The sequence below is a fragment of the Neofelis nebulosa genome, chromosome 18 (assembly GCF_028018385.1).
Source record: "Neofelis nebulosa isolate mNeoNeb1 chromosome 18, mNeoNeb1.pri, whole genome shotgun sequence".
Classification (NCBI taxonomy): Eukaryota; Metazoa; Chordata; class Mammalia; order Carnivora; family Felidae; genus Neofelis; species Neofelis nebulosa.
Window position 1 is genome coordinate 359,409 of NC_080799.1, and position 20,420 is coordinate 379,828.

The 20,420-nt window shown below is 65.5% G+C and overlaps 1 protein-coding gene across 2 annotated transcripts; it reads left to right on the forward strand.

Moving 5' to 3' along the window:
• Positions 1–178: 178 nt before the first annotated feature.
• LOC131500765 (uncharacterized) lies at positions 179–3,968 on the forward strand. 2 transcript variants are annotated; one of them, XM_058710220.1, is made up of 2 exons: positions 179–1,669; positions 3,653–3,968. In XM_058710220.1, exons 1-2 carry the CDS (start codon positions 944–946, stop codon positions 3,926–3,928), a joined length of 1,002 nt encoding a protein of 333 aa, XP_058566203.1. In that variant the 5' UTR covers positions 179–943; the 3' UTR covers positions 3,929–3,968. The 2 variants fall into 2 exon arrangements, 1 of the variants encoding a protein (XP_058566203.1); XR_009256449.1 differs by lacking the exon at positions 179–1,669 and adding an exon at positions 1,859–2,798.
• The last annotated feature ends 16,452 nt before the right edge of the window (positions 3,969–20,420 follow it).

Sequence of the window (20,420 nt, forward strand, 5' to 3'; positions counted from 1 at the left end):
CTGGGACCCCGCGTCCCCACTCCCTCGTGGAAGGCTGGGCTGCGGCCTGAGCCGGGAACTCGAGGGGGCGGAAGGGAAGGAGGAGAAAGGATCCGCTCGGGGAGGAACCCCCGGAGTCTGAGCCTCCCACGCCGGGATCCGCTGGGCGTACAGAGCGCCACCTCCGGCCGAGGCGCGGCACAGAGCGCGATGCCGGGGACCGGCGCGCGGGAGGCCCAGGCCTGAGCGGGCTGCACCGTTCCCCTGCCGCGGAAGGGCAGGTGCGCCCGAGCTGGGCAGGTTCCGCCCGCCTACACCAGGTGGGATCGGCCCCCCGGCTGGTCTCTCGAGGGGGCAGCCGAGCCTGGAACCCGGCCTAGGAGGGAAGGCGGGCCTCGCCACCCCAACGCTAGACGGCGAGGCCCCCTGAGGGTTAGGGGACTCCCCGATGGGTGGGTGGGTGGGTGGGCGGCCGCCTGGAATTCCGCCGGCCCCAGGCCTCCGCCCCCATCTGCCCCATCCTGTGGATTAGGCCCGCGCCCCGCCTCGGCCGCCCTCCCGCCAGACAAAGGCAGTAAAGGCAAAGCCTGCGGGCGGTCTTTCATCGAACGGCGGGCTCCGGCATTTCAAAGGCCAAGTCGGGAAGGCGCTTGGGGGGGGGGGGGGGGGCGCTCGCCTTCCCCCCAAATACCTCGGGGTGAGGGTGAGGAGGGTGGAGGCTGGGCCTCTCCTGCCCTTCCCCGAGGGCCCGGGTCTACCAGCGCCCTTCCACGTGCCTTCACACACCTGCAGCCTCCCCGATGCCCCTGCCTTCCCCTGGCTGCAGCCCCTCGCAGGGACCCCGCCACCAACCCCGCTCTCCAGGTGGTCAGGATGGAGAAAGCCCGAGGTAGAAGCAGGGAAAACTTGGAAACGTTTAGAAGCACGTGAGGGCCAGTCCTTGTCCGTCCAGCTGGAACCTTCGATGGCTCCGAGAGGGGCACCACTGGCAGGCTTGGGGAGGGCAGCCGAACAGGCACCCCCAAGGACTCAGGCTGGACCGGGTCTGAGCCATCGCCTACGCGCCTCCCGAATTGACTGCATCACGTCCGCTCGAGCCCGGGATTCCTCTCCGGCAGAGGGGCCCGAGGACAGTCCCTCGGGGCTAAAGGGCTGGGTCCGGTCGTGGGCGCGGGAATGGAGGAGGAACTCCGCGGCCCGTGCGGGGGCTGAGGTGGGTGCCTCCCTCCGCGCCCCTCCCTGGCGGCACTTCAGGGGTGCCCAGCTGGAGTTTGCGGCCAGCACGGCGGCCAAGGGGGCGCTTTGGATAGGAGTTGCAGGCCAGCCCCGGGGCGGAAGGCAAGGGCGAGGCCGGGGTGCATCCCGCCCCCGGACTGGAGAGCTTTTGGGGGCGCGGCGCAGGCGTCCCTATAATCGCCGGCGGCTATTAAAAATAAAAACCTCAGCGAGTCGTCATAGCGACCAGACAACAGCCGCTGCGGGAGGGCGGCAAAAACCGTGCCACCGGCGCCTCTGGGGGAGATTCGGGGGCACGCCGCGCGTTCCAGCCGGGGCGGGGCTACGACCCCAGCCCCACGGGCCCCGCCCTCCCCCACCCCCGAAAAAACTGGCAGAAATAGAGCCAGGGGCCCGGCTTCCAAGAATGCGACGTAGAGATACAACTGACTTGACCAAGAGGTCAGCAACTTGGGTGAGAACCCACGCGACGCGCTCCCTCCTCCCCGGCCCGTGCCGCGCGGCGCCCCGCCCACTCAGGTCCCAAGCGTCTCCCTTTCGGCCCGCGGAGAGGGGGGCACTGGGTGAGCAGGTGGGCTTCGGGGGCTCACCCCGGACGGGGAGCCGAAAGTCCGGAGGCCAGGCGCGTGGGGGGGGGGGGGGGGGGAGGGCTGCTGCACCTGCCCGGTGCGCCGGGTCCGCGCTCCTTGCGGATCAGGCGTGGTCACGTGCTTCTTTCTGCCCCGGATCGAGTTTCCCTTCCAGCCGCTATTAGGCGGTTCACACGGTTCATTGCAAATATTTGATAATGAGGCTAAATATACATCGGAATCGGAGGAGGCGTGGGCGGCCGTGCGGAGAGCGTGGGCGCGGCGTTCCCGGCTGGGCGGGCATCCCCACCCAGGCCCTGCTGAGGCGCGGGACCCCGGGACGGGCACCAGGCTGCGTGCTGCAGGGAGACCCGCCCCGCGCGCCGCCCCCGGGGCCATTCCGGCCCCAGGCTGGGGCACTGTCCCCAGAGGCCACCTAGAGGGCCCCTGGCGGAAGGAGGGGGCGCCGCAGGGATCTCCAGGGTGGGGAGGTGCTGGCGGGAGGTGAAGGTGCACCTGGCCGCTGGGATGTCCGGTCGCCCCCGGAGCGGGTGCTTCCGGGCTATCGCGGGCGTCTCCGGCGCGCCCCGACGTGCCTGCAGGCCCATAATTAGAGTGAGTCAGGTGCTCTAAATAGGCGGAGAGAGGGGGTGCCGTGCAGCTGGGGTGACTGGTTGGGCGACAGCCACTGGTGCCTCACCATACTGCCCATGATCCCGCAGCAGGGAGGAGTGGGAAGGACCTTGGCCGTTCCTCGGAGCAAAGTAGGGGCCAGAGGGGCACCCGCTTCATCAGGCACCCTGTGAGCTGTGCAGCCTGCGTGTCTCCCTAACCCCACCGCACCTCACTCCCTCTCCGCCCGCCGCCAGTGCCTGCCTGGGGCCTGACACCAGCTGACACGCCACTACTGCTAGGATTGCTGTTACTTCCCGGTGGGAGTCACGACGAACATCCACTGAGCACCTGGGTCCTTGTGTGACTTCATTTCCCTCACACGGACACAGACGAGAGCAGGTCTGTCCCACCTCTCCCCATTTTACACATGGGAGCACTGAGGCCCGGAAGCCAGACCCTTGGCCCGCAGGGCCGGAGCTGAGGCGTGGCTCCGCCCCAGGCAGGGGGCTCTGATGCCATGGGCTCGTCGGCGCAAGCCGAGCTGCTCAGGTGGCATTTGTCTGTCCCACGGGTCACAGACAGGACGGTGACAGATGCTTCGGCCGCCAGCAGTATATATAGGCAGTAAGACTGGAGTCTGTGTCCACTTGGCCCCCGCGCACGGGGGCAAGGAGGGGCTGGCTGCCCGCCGCCCCCCGTGCTGGGCCTCGGTGATGTGTCTGTCCTCACGCTGCCGTGTCTCCGCTCTCTCGTGCGGGAAAGGGGGCCGAGAAGCCTTCCCAGGGCCGGGAGTGAGCCTCCGCCCCCGCCCCACCAGGGAGAAGCAGCCTGCGCGCGCGCGCGCGCACACGCACGCACAAGCACGCGCAGCACGCGCACCTGCCCGGCGGCGTTGCCCCAGCTCGCTGACGCGGGGGGCCCGCAGAGCGGCAGAGCCCAGGCCTCTGCCAGGAGCCAGACCAGATTTCAGAACAATTTGTAATGACGAGACACGTCTCGCTTTATCTCTGGGCAAGGCTCTCTCGGCTCAGGGCAGCTGATCCAAAGGCCGAGCGGGCACGGGCACGGCTCCTTGAAGATCAAGAGGGCCCGTGCAGGCGTTAATGAGGTTATTACCTCGGCCGCCCCAGGCCTCTCCATGCAGCCTTCCCAGAAAGGGTGATAAACCTGTCGGCAGGCCGGCAGGGCATTCCCAGTGTTGTTTTTTACTCCCTATTAAATGCTTTTATTTCCCTTTTTAAATTCACAAACAGAAACGGAGTTTGAAACAGCTGCGAGCCCGCAGTCATCTTGCGAGTATTCTGTGCGTGAAGACCCACGGCAAGGGACACTCGGCAGCTTGCAGGCTAGACTGTGTGGTACGGGAGCCACCAGCCACCTGTGGCCGCCGGCGTGTGAACCGTGGCTGCTTCGCCCGGCGATACGCCAGACACGCAGGGCCTCCGTGGCCGAGAGGGCTTCGTGAGCAGGCAAAGGGTGTGACATTTCTCATTGCCAATGTTTCTATTAGTTCCATGTTGAGACGATAGCGTTTTCGATGTATCGCTTAAATAAATTATATTACTGAAATTAGTTTCACCTGTTTTTCCTTGGTTTGACGCGGCCACTATAGAACATTTGAAATGTCCTAAAACGATACGTCCATTGGGCAAAGCTCGTCTAGACACATGCAGTTCAAACCTGCAGCGCAGAGCCAGCCAGGTGAGTGCTGGCGGGCCACCTCCAGCCTTGAAGCCAGCAGAGGTCTGGACCCTCAGACACCCCAAGACCAGCAGAGCCAGGGGACGGGGACACCCCCGCTGGCCTCACCGGCTGTGTGATCTTGAGCAAAGTGTTGGGCATCTTGGAGCCTCGGTTTTCTCCTCTGGATAATGGCCAGCATAGAGGGTTGCTTTAAGGAATACTCATTCACCCCATTCAACAAATACTCACGTACTCCACTCTGTGGAGCACTAGGGGTGCAAAGCTGAAACAAAGCTCTCCTGGAACTCGGGGTCTCCGGATAAGCAAGTGACAAATAGGCATGTACTGTTTCAGGTAATGTTTCGGGAGTGGTCAGTAAGGTCTGTTGGAGAGGAAGCCAACCGGCCATCTAGAAAGTCTAGATCCAGTATTATAGGCAGAAACAACAATAGCACGTGCAAAGGCCCCGGGGCAGGAACTGGCTTGGCTTGTTCAAGGAACAACAAGGGGCATGGGATGGTGGGAGAAGGTGAGCTGGGGGAGGCAGGCAGTGGGGCAGGTCACACAGGCCTTGAGACCAAAGTAAGGCATCTGGACTTTAGGGGCATGGAAGGCATTAGAGAGTGTGGGCAGGGAACACAAAATGTGGCAGCCTAGATGGGAAGTTTAGCTGCCAGCCTCCCCGGCCAAAGCAGCAACCCCCTGGTCCCCTCGCTTGCCTCCTGGGGTCTTCAGGACTTGTGGCCAAGTTCCTGTGTTCTGGGTGTGAATTCCAAGGAGATGGGGCTGGCCACCGGGTCTGAACCCAGAGCCATCCCCCACCTCTTTCCCCAGGCACTGCCCACGGGCCCTGTCCCTCTCGGGTCTGTGACCGTGGACGGGGCGGGAAAGGCCTGCAGCAGCCCTTGGCCATCAGACAGACAGGACTCACCCCTGCCGGGCAGAGGTCAGAGCTAGCGGCTGGACCCCGGGACGGCTGGGGATATAGTGCAGGGATGGCCTGCCAGGCCTCCCTGAGAGAGGACAGTGAGGTCACACCCTCCAGAGACGTGGGCCCACCAGACGGAAAAGCCTCCCGACGTCAGAGAGGCCTGCACCTCCCTGGATGGGAGCGCAAATCCGACCAGAGCTGTGGGGTCAACTCGGGGGGCCTCCCTCAGCAGGGGGAGAAGGGTGCTCAAGTGGCCCGTAGAAGCCGGGCCAAGGGGCTAAAGGTGCATGCAGGAAGCACAGACACTTCTAGAAGGAAGAGGCAAATGGGTCACGGAGCTACCATAATCAGAACAGGGAGGCTCTCGTGTGACAAACGGACCAGAACCACGGAGCCCAGAAAAGACTCCGTCCCAGAGGAGAAGCCGGGCGAGGTACCGGCCTGTTTATTCCATAGGACAGTCTGGAAGAGTGACCTGGTGAAACCACACTTTACCCCCAGCGCTAAATGCACTTCAGGGGGATCCGGCAACGGTTCGATGAATGTTCTGGAACACGTGTGGGGCGGGTGCATCTCTGCAGGGGGGAAGCTCGCACCGCCGCCTGCCAGGCTCCTGCCAACGTGCGTGCTCTTGGCCAGCCTCGCAGGAGCAAGCAGCCCCCTCCGGGCGGAGAGCAATCCACAGGCACCTGCTGGTCGTGGTCGCGAGAAGCCCCCGAGGCAGGTTGCTCTGGGGACAGCAGACGAGAGCGTCTGGACGGCTCCACCAAAACCCGGGCAGCCAGGGGCGCCACCAGGACCAGGGAGAAAGGGACGGTCGTGGTGATGCCGCGCGCCTTGGGACCTGGGGTGAAAGGTCATGATGCCCGCGGCTTGCTTCCAGCGGCCGGGGTCCGGGTGTGAAGGTGACCGGTGGGTCGACAGCGGCGGAGCGGGGGACGCGGGAGGCGGGCGAGCCGAGGTTCACTGTCGGTTCTCACGCCTGTTCTGGAAGGCCGACAGCGCTCAAACACAAGGCTGTGGGGGAACGCTGATCGCTGTTTCCCAGTTTTCCCACGGTTTGCCGAAGTTCTGGAAGACAGGGAGCTTTCTCCGGAAGACAGCACGGACCACAGATCACTGTGGGCAGCAGGGTCGCCGCTCACAGTGTTTAGGTTCAACAAAGCCCAGCCTAGAAATTTGAAACAGAGTAAAAACTTGAAAACCCGAACACAACCGCTGTCTGTTACGATCGCGTTTCCGGCCTCCCCGCGTATTGATCCGCGTAGGAAAAGCGTATGGTGGTCACAGCCGTCTACCTGCCGGGTCTCCCTCGCGCGTCCCTCCTCGGGAAAGCACGGGCTGACACACACAGGGCAAGCAAGCCCTGGGGGCGCCTGGCCACAAGGCCGGTGGACGGGCCCACGGACAGCGCGAGCGGCCCGAGCGGAGGGCGCCGGCAGGAGTGGGGGAGGGGCCGCGGCGACGCTGACAGCAACTTGGCACCTCGAGCCCTGGCCGCGACCCAACCCTGCAGCCCCGCGTCTGGGCACCTGGCCTAAGGAAATGGCCCGACCACAGAGCGGCCGCGCGCGCGGGGGGGGGGGGGGGGGGGGGGGGGCGGGCTCCGGGGGGGGGCGCGACCGGTCCCACAAACACTGGAAACAACCTAAAATCCCAGGTGTGAGAGGCCTTGTTTTCCTGACCCTCTGGTTGGAAACTGTCCATCCCCGGGACAGCGGCGAAGACAGCTCCCCGAAGTGGAAACCACGGAGACGGGACGCTGTCCACGGCGGGGTCAGAGCATCCGCCGCTGGTCTGGCTTCCTTCCGCCCAGCGTCCAGGTGGCGTGGGGTGCGGCTGTCACTGGTGTGAGAGGTACAGTCCCGTCTGTTTCAGAAGAGACACCCAGGCTCTGAAGAGGGCAGCGCTCCCCCCCTGCCCTGCCTCCCCCCCCCCCCCCACACTGCAGGGATGGTGGCCCTTTTAGAGCGGGGACACTGACCGGCGGGAGGTGGGGACACGATGCCCCGAAGGGCCAGGCTGCATGCGGCCCTCCTTGGGTGGTCCTCAGCCCTCCAGGCGTCCCCCACCCCACCCTGCACCAGGCCGGGCTGGGAGGGGCCGCTCTGTCCTGGCCCGCTTGGCCCCCGACCCCTGCTGGCTGGTGCCCCCCCGGGAGGGGGTGCCGGAGCTCAGGGCTCACACCTGTGCTCTGAGTGACCCCGGCAGTGTCCTTCCTCCCTGGGGACAAGGGCTGTGGGCCCAGCAGAGGGAGAGCTTGACACCCCTCCCCGTCTGTGACTGCCGGGGAAGCTATTTTCATCTGTGGCTGTTTTTCTCGACAAGAGAGAGCAAAGTACGGAGGATAATCTTATCCTTGTCCTGCGGTGACCCTCGGGAGACCTGGGGTGGGGGGAGGCCTGGCGACCTCTGCGGCCCAGGCTCCCCTCTGGGGGGACAAGGGGAGCGGCGTGTGGGTCCCCCGGCTTCCTGAGCTCCTACTATGCGCCTGCCGGCGGGACGTCAGAAGGACAGGAGAGAGACCAGGCCCAAGGCCCCGGGGGAGCCAGCCCGGGTCTGAGAATGGCTTCACCACCAGCTGGCTGTGCAGCCCACCACAAGAGGCTTCACCTCTCTGAGCGCCTGTGGTCTCAGGTGACGGGGGCGATGCCTGGGAAGCAGTGAGCACAGAGCCGGCGAGCGTCTCACTGCCGGGGTGCGGAGAAGGCCACGTGCGGTGACGCGGGCACAGACCTTGTGCCCGGCGCTCAGCTCGGGGCGTTTCCGCCTGCAGCTCAGAGCTCCCCGCCCCCCCCCCCCCCCCCCCCAGCCACAGGAGCCCTGGGTGGGGGAGCACAGGCAGCGTGGCCCCACACGTGCGGGCGAGGGGTCCCTCCGCACCCCACGTCACCAGCTCCAGTCTCCCCGGGACGGCGCTGCGCTCCGCCCTTCAAGCCTTCACGTGCAGCTAAGATCACAGCGTGTGCCCTGTGAACGCAAAACAGAGCCACCCGGCCCCTACGACCCAAACTCTGGTCTACACTAGGGTTATTTCTGGATCCCCTGAAGCTGACATTCTGGAAATGTTTTATCAGAGACACCCTCTCTCTGAGACAGACGCCCTGAGACGCGTTCCTTCCACAGCAGACATTTGCCATGCACCTGCTATGTGTCATGCGTGAGGAGCACCATCCCTGCCCTCACAGAGTTGACCTCCCGGAAGGTGGAGACGGACAACACGGAGGAAGGGGTTCACCTGCCTGCTGATGCCCTTGGCCAGAAGCTTTCGGCTTCAGGGTGGGGGAACTCGACCGAACCTGGCTTGCCCAGTGGGCGTCTGCCTTCAGGAGAGGTCTGGTCGAGCACGCGGCTCTGTGTGTTAGTGGCCCTCTCTCCCTCGGTGTCTTCCTTCAGCTGAGGCCTCACGGTGACGAGACGACTGCCAGAAGCAGCTGGGGCTCCCGCGTTCACACCGAGCAAGCTCCGTCTCAGAGCACTGCCCTTGCCCCGAAATGGTGCGATGGCGTTCTTGCGTCCTGTGCTCCACTGGCCCCTCTGCCAAGACCTCGAACCCAGAGCTCCCTCCCGAGCCCCAGACTCCACTCAGCACCTCTGCCTGGGTGTCCGACAGTCAAGTCAAACTTAACGCGGCCAAAACCAGCCCCTGGCTCTGCTGCGTGCTCTGTCCCTGGGGACACCGTCCTTCTGGCCGCTCAGACCACAGCCTGCGAGCCAACCCTGAAGCCGTCTGCCTGTACGTCCGTGTGTCAGGAAATATTGTTGACTCGGCCCTCAAAATGTCCCTGAAACCTGACCAGTGCCTCCCCGAGGTCACCTCCTGGCCCCAGCCCCCACCTTCCCACAGGAAAACTGTCCCAGGCACACACCCCCCCCCCCCCCAGCCAGTGCATCTCCACTCTGCTGCTAGAGTGACCCCCTCAGACGCGTCAGCCTGCCCTCGGCCCCAGCCTTGTCCCGGGGGCTCCAGGGGAAATTAAGTGTGCATTGGGCTCTGGCGGGAATGAAGTGCATGGCCCCTACTGCCCGTGCCCACTGCTGCCGCCGAACCCGCCTCGCTGAGCCTTGGGCCCTCCCCTGAGTTACAGAGCCTTGTCCCGACAGATAACAGGTTATAAATAATCCTCTCCTCACCGTGCAGGCTCCCACTGGCGAAGCTGGTGTGTGGGCAGGAAGCAGCCACCCGGGATCTGCCCGGGGCCAGGGGCCCACGGCCCCCCACCCCCCACGAGATCCCGCAGTTGGGACCACCCAGCTGTCACCTTTCCAAGTGGCTGGTGCGGCCGGGCCGAGAGGCCCCCCCAAGTGTTCCTGAGGGTCTCTCGAGGACTATTGAGGACTGTGGGGTCTGGGGTGAGGGCAGCTCAGCACCTGGAAAACCCAGGTCCAAGTCCACGCTCTTTCTAGCATGTTCTGTGGGTAAGTCATGGAGCCACTCTGGGCCTCGGCTTCTCAGGAGTCATAACAAGACCCAAACCAGGAGGTTAGAACCACAAGGACCACGCACCCCACTGTCTCCGTGGGCCGGGCACCCGGGGCTGAGCCAGCTGGACGGCTCTGGGCACTTCGGTCCTTGCTCAGGCCGCATGTGTCCTCACGACCCGGCGCCCGGCTTCCCCCCACAGGGAGACCCCCCAGAGAAAGCGTCCTCAGCACCCCGTCCTCCACAGTACCCTCCGGGTGACCCACGTGGGTGGGGGGACCCCAGGGCGCCCTGGACTTAAGGGTGGTTTCCAGGGCTAGGCAAGCTCCCACCACAGGCACGTGGGGGACTCTTGGACCACGCACCCCTCGCCTCCCAGGAGAAGTTCGGGGGCCTCTCAACCAACTCAGCCTCCAGAGAACGGGCCCCTGGGTCTTCCAGACTCAGCGGGAAGCAGTGAACAGGGCCCAGCCAGGCGGGCGGCTTGGGGCCTTGTTTAGCAAAGGGGGTGCATCCCTTCTGCTGGTGGCTGTGCCTGGGGGCATGGCTTAGCACTTTCCTGAAGGGTCCCCCAAAACATCCACCCACTCAGCTCCCAGGATCCCCCCGGCCCCCCTGGACGCTGCCCGTGTCTGACAGGAGGCTGAATAAAGCCACGCTCCCCAAGGGCACCCCTGGGTCCAGGAGCAGAGGAGGAATCCCAGAAGGCTTCCAGGGGGAGGCACCTGAGCAGAGCCTAGGACAGCAGCCAGCAGCCAGCAGCAGAGCTGCCCAGGCCAGGGATTCTCCTTCCAGCCGGGGCCCCACCCATCTTATCTCCTCTCCAGGGAGCGATCCCAGGGACCTTCCCGGGAGGGCAGCTGGGCCGCTCCCCTCCCCAGCCCGGCTGCAGTGCTGAGTCAACCGTCTGGAATGCACTTCCAATTCCTCCACCACCCCTCCCCCTCCTCGCTGTCCCCATCCTCCTCCTGCCCGTCCTGAGCCTCCAGTGCCAACCCATCCCTTCCTGACCCAGCCGCACCATTCCGGCCACCAGGCCACGAGGATGAAGGATGGGCCAGGGACTCCCCAGGGCTCCCTGTCACCCTGGAGGCCAGGGCAGGAAGGAGGAGGTGACTTCCCAGCCTGGGGGCGGGGCGTGGGGGGGGGGGGTGTCTCCTCAGGGACCTGCCCCAGACCCTCTGGCCCAAGGGGGACGTGCCAGCTCTCGGCATCCCGCTCAGCCAGACCCCAGTAGAGATCTGCCCGAACCCACAACGTCCCCACCCTGTCTCCTCTGCACCCCAAGCGTTCGTTCTCTCTTCACGGGGCTCCGGCTTCTGGAAGCGGCTGAACAAGGGCCTCGTGCTTTCCTGGTGGCCTCCCTGGAGGAGGGGGCACCTGGAGGACGAGAAGCTCAGCGTGTCTCTCTGTGCCACCAGTGGCGGGGACTCGAAGGGACAGCATCCTGTGGGTCCTTACACCCTCTCGGCTCAGCAGCCCCTCTGAGCCTGTAGCTCGGGCCCGGCCTCTGTGGGCTCCCGTGTCTTGCTGTGGCCCCACAGGGGTTGAGAGCAGGACAGAGTCCAGACGAGGCCTTGCAGCCCTGCCCTGCCTGTGTGCTTCCCAAGGCAACCCCTCTCCTCTCCCAGCTCCCTTTCCTCCCCTTCCTCAGCTCACCTGCTGACCCCGGGAGGTGTCCTGAAGGTGGTCAGAGCCCTGCAAGGTTAATCTTGTGGAAGGGTGGCTGGGTGGGGTCAGCCCCCAGGCCCCGGCGGCGCCCTCCTCGCACGTGCTCAGACACCAGAGGGGCTGGTGCCTGCACCCCTGCGTCTGTGTTTGCGAGCTGGGCTCCTCCCAGCTGGAGGCGGGCACCCGTTTGAGCCCAAGCAGCCTTGCCTGAGGGGCTCCAAATGTACCTGGGTGCCTGGCCGAACCTCCAGGCGAGGCGTCCACCTTGGTGGCCTGTTGGGGGCTGGCGCTCTGCTCGGTTCTGCACCTGTCCCAGGAGCAGGAGCGGAGTGCTGGGCTTACAGCAGGGCTGACCTGGAGGAGGAGGCTGGGCGGGGGCTCTGTTCCCAACAGTGACTCTGCCCTTAGGCTACATCTGCCTGGAGCCCCCAGCCGGACCTCCCAGACACCCTCTACTACCATTGCCCTGTGCGTCCTGCCCCGCCCCCTCCTCCCCAGCCCCGTCAAAGCCCCGCCCCTCCTTCCTAGCCGCCCCCCTCCTCCCCCCTCCCCCAGCCCTATCAAAGCCGTGACCGGCTACGTCTTCTTCATGGAACACAGGAACTCACTGCCCGCCCACGTAGTGTCTCATGGCCCCACCAGGTCGGGGCTCCGGGGAGGACGTGGCCATTTGTCATGGGACCCCGGTCCTGACAACGTCTGTGGGACGTGCCAGGCCCCTTGCTTGGCCCACATTCTCCCTGGGTCTCAGCCTAGAAGCTGAGGTGCCTGGGCGGGTGGCCCCAGGGAGAGGCCTCTGCTGTGCCCAGGGCCATGCAGGGGCTGCGGAGGCCCAGACGAGGGGGCTGGCCGTGAACCGTGGGGGCACTGCTCTCCGCATCCCACAGCCTCCCCTCACCAGCCCTGGTGTCGGCCCCGCATGGCGGCAAGGTGACCCCAGAGGAGGAAGCCGGCCGGCTCCCCTGGGGTGGCGGCCTGGCTGTGCACAGAGGGTCTGTGATCAGCGACAGGGAACGGCGGCAGGGGCAGGCTCAGATCAGGGCTCCAGGGTGGGGGAGACCACGCCTGAGTGGGAATGGAGGGGCCCCAAGGCGGCTGCCACAGACGTCAGCCCTTCTCCGAGCTCTGTTTCCTCAGCGGGACAGTGGGTCCCGCAGGCTGCTGGGGGGCCCTCTGTGCTGGGGACCTGGGCGCTCAGCACACGCCTGGCACACGCTCGGGCCTCGGCACACGGCAGTGGCTGTGAGGCTGGCGTGGTGGCTCTGTGCCAATGCAGCATCCGCCACGTCCACCACAGGGCCGGCCCCTCCTCGAAAGGCAAAAAGCACTTGGGAGTTGTTGGCTCCCAGGGCCCGGGGAGGCCTGGAGCAGGACTGTGGGAATGGGCGCCCACCCAGGAGCCCCCTCGGCCCTGGTGGGCGCTGGCCTTCTGAGCGAATGAATGAATGAGTGACGGACGGAGGGAGGGAGGGAGCCAGGCATGAGGCACCAGCCTGACCTGCTGTCAGCCCCCGTGAGGTGGGCTCCCAGGTCTCCCAGGACGGTCCCCGAGAGGCCTGGAGCCCCGTACCTCGTGGGTGGCGCTCAGACCTCTCCTGCTCCCCTGCGGCAGCGAGGGGGTCCCCAGCCCCCCAGGGTCAGTGTGAGGTCTGAAGCCAGGCGGCCTTGTCCACGTTGCCCCTTGGCCAGCCCACAGCCGAGATCCCTTTCCCTCCCCAGCACCTCGAGGACCCTCTGGGGGCCCCGTAGTTCAACCCGCTAGTTCAGGAGCAGCGGCCACCTGAGGGACGGAGACCAGGACTGAAGCTTCCCACACAGGAAGCTTCAACACCCGCGGGCGGCCTGCATTCCATTCCGGAAGGTTCCCCGTCTCCTAGGGCTCTATCCAGGAGCTGGGAGTCGAGGAACTTCCCTTGGCCCCACGCAGCCCAGGCATCAGCACTTGGGAGGGTGATGGTGGGTGCCCCCAGGCCCGTGGAAGTTCGCTGGGGTTTCCCAACTTGAGTCCCGCCCTGAGGCCAGACACTCCCCATTGGTTCTTGTCATGCCTCAGAGATCTCTGGACCGGCTGCCATGTGCGAGGCCCAAGTGGATTGTGAAGCAGGACCGACGGGGGGGGGGGGGGGGGGGGGCACTGGAATTGGAGGTGGGGGCGCAGGAGAAGTGTGAGGGGCAAGCCCTGGGGAGGGGTGTGGATCTGGGGCAGGTGAGGACCAGGGCTGCCCGGGGTCTGGGGGTGGGAGCACCAGGAGAGGAAGGGCTCTGTGCTGGTCTCAGTCTGCAGGCTCCCTGGGGCCGGTCTGGGGCTGGAGCCTAAAGCAGGGAAGCAGGGGGCCGGGAGCTGCCGGGAGGCTGGTGACGCATGAGGCCTGGACTGGGGGTGGCCTGGAATGTGTGGGGGTGGCAGGGCATAGCAGCGGGGGCAGCCCTGGCTGGGTGAGGCCCCCCTGCCCGTGGGGCCGCACCTCTCGTCCCCTGGGACCAAGGCTCACGGTCCCCAGGGTGTGGCCACAGTCTCAGGCCCGGGGCCCCCCGGGGGTCACTCCTGCCCCTCCTCCAGGCCCCGGGTTGCTGAGACTGTCCCCCGCCACCCTCACCCCTCCAGAGAGGCCACTCACAGACACACACACCACAAGCAGCTGATGTGGAGAACTCACACCTGAACTGCCTAAATTCGTCGGGTTTTTCCTGGCAACCTATTTAGTCCTTAGAAAAATGAAACGTGGGTGTTCCTAGGAGTCTCCAGGTATGACCAGGGCTCTGTCCCTCAGAAACACGTACCATTTGCCAGAGCGCATTTGTAAATCAGCCAAAAGCCAAACACCACACGTTTCCACCTGAGCCGGCAGCTTGGGGGAACCACAGGGGGGTCTGGGGCCCCGGGGGCTCCCGTCCCAGCTCTGGCATCTACTGGGGCTGGTGAAGCGCCCTCTCTCGGCTCAGCCCTCCCGCCCCGTCTGAGGCTCCTCGGGGTCCTCGACTAGGCAGTTCAGTCCATTCGGATCCAGGCGGTCTCTGCAAGGGCTTACGTGTGGGTTCAGTCGATCATGCGTTCGTCCGACAAACGTGTTCGCATGGGCCTATGTGGGGGACAGCTGTGGACCAGACCGAGAGGGCCCCTGTGTAGGGAGACACCCGGCCTGGTGTAGACTGATGAGCTGGCCCGCAGCCTCGGCCACCCCAAGACTGCCCCAGGAGGGCCCCTCCTGCCTCAGGAGAGCCCCCTCCTGAGGACCTGGAGAGACACGAGGCCCAGCACAACGTGGTCTGCTGACCCCCGGCCAGGGCCCAGTGTTCCTAGGAACTGGGGGAGAGCGGCAATTCAGAAACATGGCTGCTTGTTCTTCAAACTCTCCCCCACCAGGAAGTGGGGCCCGGGTCCCCTCCCTGAGTCCAGGTGGGCTGGACAGCAGAGAATACGCAGAGGTGACACCCCCAACCCTCAGAGCAGGGCCTAAGAGCACCTCCGGCCGGGTGTTCCACCCCGCTCCTGGACATGCAGCGCCCACGGAGGGAGGCCGGCTGTGCAGAAGCTCAGGCCACCCCAGGAGCCGTGGGTTCCGTCCTCGGGGCCCAGCAGAGTACCCGGAACAAGGTCAGAGGAACGCTCCAGCAGCTGTCCCCTGCTCATGAGGTCCCCGAGCCCTGACGTCGGGGAGCAGAGACAAGCCACGCTCACCGGGCTCTGACCCATGTCTTAACCTGCACAATCTATGGTGGGTGTTCAGGCCCCCGGGCCTCAGAGGGACACTACACGGAGGAGTCGCGTGTACAAGGACACATCTGTCACCTCCACAAAGCTGGGTCCCAGAGCAGCTGCTGGGTGGCCGTTCCTCATCTGGGCATCCTCAGGGGCCAGCCCCAGGGAGACGGGAGCGGGGGGGGGGCTCAACGAGCAGAGGAAGGGGGAGGAAGGACACGTGTCTGGCTGGCATGTGCGGGACGGGCCCCATAGCCGGGAGCCAGACCCATCGGAGCCACAGGCTCTGGGATTCACACGCCTGGGTAAAGCGGGAGAGCCTGGCATCATCGTGAGTGCGTGCGACATGATCGGACGTCCCACGTAGCGGTAACTCCACACTGGGGTGTCTCCAGACTGCCTGCTCAGTGGTGTCCACGCAAGGACCCCATTTCATGGCACATCTAATCCCGCTTCGTACCCCCACTTTGTACATCAAACAGTCGAGGCCCTGAACAGGGCAAGTGAAGAAATCTGCCTGGTGCCCCACGGCTCATAAGAAATGGGACCAGGACTCGAGGCAAATTGGATTATATTCTAACGACCGTGCGTTCGCAGCCCGACATAGGCTCCCCTGTCGCCAGCACGGTGAGGTAGTTCCCCAGAACGTTCCCCAAACACACCCGCCTGATTTCTCCAATGTAAAGGGAAAAGGAACGTTTGACCGGGGAGGCTGAAAGGGAGGTGTCCGGGGGGATGACACAGGGCTCTGTCCTGGAGGCAGACCTGACCCCCAGCTACAGCGGACTCCCACTGGAGCAGCAAATTCAATCCCGCGACCTGGGAGGCCGAGTGTGAGCTCTACACGTGGACTTTAAAATCCTCTGCACCCGCGCAAGGTCTTTCTTTGTTGAACGATTCCCATGGAAAGGTTCTGAGGGCCTTGTGGCCCCCAAGCATGCCGTGGGTCTGAGGTTACTCGGCCCAGATGGAGAGACTAATTGAAGGTTTCCCTGCCCTTGGAGCTTAAGTTAGAACCAGACTAGCTGACCCCCAGAAGACAGGGGGTGCCCTGCCCAACTGGAGGTGAGGCTGGGGCAGAGAAGTGAGTCATCGACTTCCTAATTTGGTCACATCCCAGGAGGCAAGAGCCGTCCAAGAGGGGAGAGCGAGGTCAGTGCGGTCAGAGGCGTCAGGAAAGTCTTCCTGGAAGGGGGTGGGGTCGAGCCACACTCTGGGGAGGCGAGGCCAGACCCCAGGGACCCCGTCTGGATCTGAGTCTCAGGGACCAGAGCCCCCACGGCCTGCAGCGGCCGCAGGAGCCTTTGAACTGCGGGGCCCAGGACCCCCACGTCAGCCCAGACGGACAGGCCACCGCCGAGGGCGAGAGCCTCCCAGACGAGGAGTCACCCTCCCCCAGGCACGGCCCGGCAGCCCTGGCCCCGGGAGGGAAGTGCCCGACCTCAAAGTGAGTCACCGCCCGGCTGATTCAGCCGCTGAGCCTGGCGAGGTGAGGCCGGGCCGACCGCAGCCACGGGCGGCACGGAGGGCCCCCAGCAGGCTGTGCAGGGCGGCCGGGACCTGCCAGGCTCCTCTCGCTTGTTGGGCTCTTCTCTTGCCACAGGGCTGTGGGGGTCGTTATCCCCACTTCACAGGTGGGGACGCTGAGGCTCACAAGACCCGCGTCTGGCCCGGAAAAGCCGCCGCAGCCGCTCACGCGCAGCAAGAGGGGCTTCTGGACCCAAGGGTGGGTCCCTCCTCTGAACCCTCAGCCCAGACAGCCGGAGAGGGTGTCTGTGGGGGCGCTGAGCCACCCCCACTGCCGGGAACAGTGAAAGGGGTGCAGAAGGAATGAACTCCTGAAGGAACCTGCGTGGTCGCTGCAGGGATGGCCTCTAACTCTGGCCCGGCCAGGCTGCCCAGCGATCCCGGAGCCACCTGTCCCCAGCCCCGCCCCCCAAGCCCACCCCAGGTCAGGGAGGGGATTCTGGACCACTGTGGGCCGGGGATGCGTTCCCAGGCTACTCTAGAGAGGGGCAGGAAGGCCTGGAGAGGTCCAGGGACTGGCCTGCGGCCACATGAGTGGCTCTGGGGACTTTCCTCTGGGCGTGTGGGCAGAGGGGCTGGGGCAGGGTGGTGGTGCCGCTTCGAAGTGAAGACTCAGGGAGCTGACCCCCCCCCTGGGGCCCCCCTCCTGCTCTGCCTGAGGCCTCGGGAGGAGGCTCTCGAGGCCGACCCTCCCCGGGCCCTGTCCTCCCTGCTGTCCCGCGAGACCCCGGGCCGTCCATACCACACGCCGCACTTGGGGCTCCTGGGCTCCACGCCGTCCGGGGGCTTCCGACCGTGACCCAGGGCCCTCGGCAGGGTGTCCGGGGGTGTCTGTGCCCCTCCCCACCCCTGCCCCCACCTCGCCTTCCTCCGCCTTCTCCTTCCTGCCCCTTAGACGCCCAGCCTCCGTCTTTCCCTTTTAATCCAAATACCGGGAATCTGCGTACGCGTTACCCGGTTGCCTCCAGGGCTCACGTCTGGCAGAGCGCGAGCGCGGTCCCACGAGCAGGGTCCTGACGCGGGTCCAGCCAATGGGCCCATCACCCCCGCAGCGCCCGGGGGGCCGTTTCTCGAGCGGCTCCCTCCCCGGCCCCCGCCACTTCCTCGTTTTGTCCTCTCGAGGAGGCCACACGCGGCAGGGGCAGGCCACGCCTCTGCTCAGCACCACCCTCTGGAGACGCGCCTGGGGTCCTGCTGCCGCGTTAGCGCTCAGCCCCTTTCCGTGGCCGAGCGGAGTGCGTGGCTCGCTCCCCTGTGGACGGCCGGGTAGCTGCCCGAGCGGGGCCCCAGACGGAGGCTGCGGGAGCCTCGGCGTGAGGCATCCCGCGAGCACACACCCGCCCCTCTCCGCCGTGTGACGGCTGTGCCACGGCTGTGCCACGTGCTGCTTGGTGCTGCGTGTGGTTTGTTCCTTTTTAAAGACGCCACCGTCGGGGCGCCTGGGTGGCTCGGTCGGTTGGGCGTCCGACGTCAGCTCAGGTCACGATCTCGCGGTCCGTGAGTTCGAGCCCCGCGTCGGGCTCTGTGCCGACGGCTCGGAGCCTGGAGCTGCTTCGGGTTCTGGGTCTCCCTCTCTCTGTGCCCCTCCCCCGCTCATGCTCTGTCTCTGTCTCAAAAATAAATAAACGTTTAAAAAAAAAAAAAAAAAAGACGCCACCGTCTCCCGCACGGCCGCACCGTGGCCCCGCGTGCTGCCGGCACTGGCCGCTGTCGCCGCCCTTCGCCCCGGCCGCCCCGATGGGTGTGCAGTGTGGTCCCCGAGGTCTGCACCCCGCTGGCCGTGCGGCTCTCTCCAGGGCGACGCCCCCTCACACCCTCGCTGGGTGGCTGTGTCTTACGTTGGGTGTCCGGATTTCTTTCCTTTGTGGGACATGTGGTTGGAAAATTCTCTCCCGTCTGCAGGTTGCCTTTTCGTTTCCTTCACGGAGGCGGCTGGAGGACAAATGTTTTTAATTTTCAGGAATTCCAAGTAATCCAATTTCCCTTTTACGGATTGTGTTTTGGGTATCTGATCTCAGAGCAATTTCCTTGCTCGCTCGAGATCCCAGGATCTTCTCCTGTTTGTGTTTCTGGAAGTTTAGCCTTCTATGTTTACGTGGATGTCTGTGAGCTGTGTCGAGCTGATTTTTGCAGAAGGCGTGAGACTCGGGTCGAAGTGTTTTTGGCCCACGGAAGCCAGAGACCGAATCTCCCAGCACCTCCCTCCCTCAGCCAACAGTTGGTGTGCTTTTGTGTATTTATCCCAGTGTTTATCAGGGCCGGGGGTCCACCCAGCTGGGCCCCAGCCACGCCCTGACCGCTTCCGTGCCTCGTGGGGTCCAAGTCAGCCCCCAGAGGAGCAGAAAGGACCGGGGCCACCGGGGACAGAGAGGCCACCACGGCCCCTGCGCCTGGGGTGGGGGTGGGGGGGCGGTGTGGAGCTCCGTCTGCGTGGCCACAGTCCCCAGGCCACGGAGGGTGGGGGTGACCACACAAGCTCGGACCCCTTCCCGGCAGTGGATGCCGTACGGAGCCCCTGGCACCGCCCTGGGGGCCGCAAGGGGGCAGGAACAATCGCCCAGCTTGTTGTCTCAGGCACACAAAAGTACGCTTTCACGAGCCCACAAGCCCGGGTCTGTGCCCGCCTGGTGCCAGAGGGATCGGGCCCAGGGCCCAGCTGGGGAAGATGCTTCGGGGGCCTTGGCCCCGCGGCAGGCAGCAGGGCCCAGCCTCTGAGGAGGGGCCCGAGTGCCGGGCAGCTCAGGTGGTGGTCGACCCTAGCCTTGGAGATGGGCACAGGGCTCGGCCCCACACCCAGCCGGGCCTCGGTTCGAGTTTCCCGCGGCCGCTGTGACAAAACGCTGTGCCTTCCTTCGGTGGCTCAGTGTGGCCCCAGGCCCAGGCCAGGAAGCAGTCTCAGAGGACGGAGGGAGGATGCTGCTCGGTGCGGCCTTGCAGACGGGGCGGAGAAGGGCTGGCGGCTACACAGCCACGAGCAGCGGCCACCGTCCCCGGCCTCCGGCTGCTCATCTGTGCCATGGGGTCTCAGGGTTCTTCGCGCCCCTCTGCCTGCGGTGGTCAGGACACGCCCCGTGCCACGGCGCCCCTGATGCCCGTCACGGCCCCGGCCGCCAGCGGGACCCAGCGGCCAGAGCCCTGACCTCGGGGCTGCGCGCTGGGCAGTGACACCCCACGTCCCCACGAGTGGGAGTCACGTTTCTACTGAACGTGACTTCAGGACGAGGTCCTGACAGGCTCACTCCCTCGGGCCACTCGCGGGGGGAGCCCAGGTGTCCCCGGGAGCGTTCCCGCACCAGGACAGAGGCCTCCCTGCACATGGGGTGTGGGGGGCGGCCCCGGGGAGGCAGACCCAGCCCCCACCCCGGCCTCCTCCTCTCGGGGGACCCAGGCCAGAACCGCCCAGCTAAGCCGCTCCCCGAGGCCCCCGATGTCTGGGGCTGCCAAACTTGGGGAATTCATTCCGCGGCAGGAGGGAACAGAGAGGCTCTGGGACCCAATGCCCACCCTCTGAGGGGGGTCCCTTGACACGCACCTCCGCCCTGCCCAGGGTCCTTCCCCCAGTCTCCCTCGCTGTCTCCCCCCAAACCCAGCCCCCCAGGCCAGGTTCCTGCCAGCGTGGGGCCCCCAGGCCGCCTCCCTTGGGGACACTCTGACATCAAATCAGGGCCTTCACGTTCCGAGCCACAGGACGGGGGGGCATTCTAATGGATTTAGGAAGATAAGAGTTATTTATAGACCTACGTCTCACAGGGTCAGATGTGTGACTTTAACAGAATCAATCGCGGAGAACATTGGGGCACTTCTGACATGGATAAAAGAAGGTCCGGGGATGTGGATGAAGGTCACAGACATCCGGCCAATTCCCACAGGTCGGTTCCGAGCAGCGGGGGCCAGGGCCCAGGAGGAGGCCGTCCCCAGGTCTGTACCAGACCCACAGCGTGCACACATCGGCACTGCACATGGAGCGTGCCGGGCAGACCGGCAGCCACAGCAGCACGCGGCCGGCGGGCGCCCCACGCATGCACCCTGAGCCGCACTGCACGTGTAAATGCACGCCGGGACCCAAGACCGCATCCCCAGAGGAGC

Coding starts and splice junctions, on each gene's coding strand:
- LOC131500765 (XM_058710220.1), top strand. CDS start 944: ATGGCTCCGAGAGGGGCACCACTGGCAGGCTTGGGGAGGGCAGCCGAA. Junction 1,670..3,652: donor CCAAGAGGTCAGCAACTTGG/GTGAGAACCCAC, acceptor ATTCACAAACAG/AAACGGAGTTTGAAACAGCT.